The sequence below is a fragment of the Theobroma umbraticum genome, unplaced genomic scaffold (assembly GCF_002168275.2).
Source record: "Theobroma umbraticum cultivar Fairchild unplaced genomic scaffold, ASM216827v3 scaffold_86.0, whole genome shotgun sequence".
Classification (NCBI taxonomy): Eukaryota; Viridiplantae; Streptophyta; class Magnoliopsida; order Malvales; family Malvaceae; genus Theobroma; species Theobroma umbraticum.
Window position 1 is genome coordinate 1,664,480 of NW_018397263.1, and position 260 is coordinate 1,664,739.

At 43.5% G+C, this 260-nt stretch overlaps 1 protein-coding gene across 1 annotated transcript in view; it reads right to left on the minus strand.

Annotated features, from left to right (window-relative positions):
• Window positions 1-52: 52 nt before the first annotated feature.
• AGD7 (ARF-GAP domain 7) overlaps window positions 53-260 on the minus strand; it is a 3,018-nt gene continuing 2,810 nt past the window's right edge. Inside the window, 1 exon segment of the mRNA XM_021434046.2 lies at window positions 53-256. Within this exon segment, the coding sequence (XP_021289721.2) occupies window positions 53-256 (204 nt within the window).

Consider the following 260-nt stretch of genomic DNA (forward strand, 5'->3'; position numbering starts at 1 on the left):
TTTTTTTTTACATGTCATGTCCTGCAATGTTTGATAACAGCATTCCTTCTAGTCATGTCATCTTTACGTCAGTAACATCCTCTGCAACAACTGCATTTTGTTGTTGGACAACAAGCGTAGATGGCAACATTCCCCTGTCTGATGCCAAAACATCTCCTACATATCCCAATTCTGCAAGTTCTATGTGATCGTCTGCTAACTCCGTCGATGATGGGAGCTGCCCCTTTCCAACTACAAGGAGCTCATACTCCCTGCTCTGT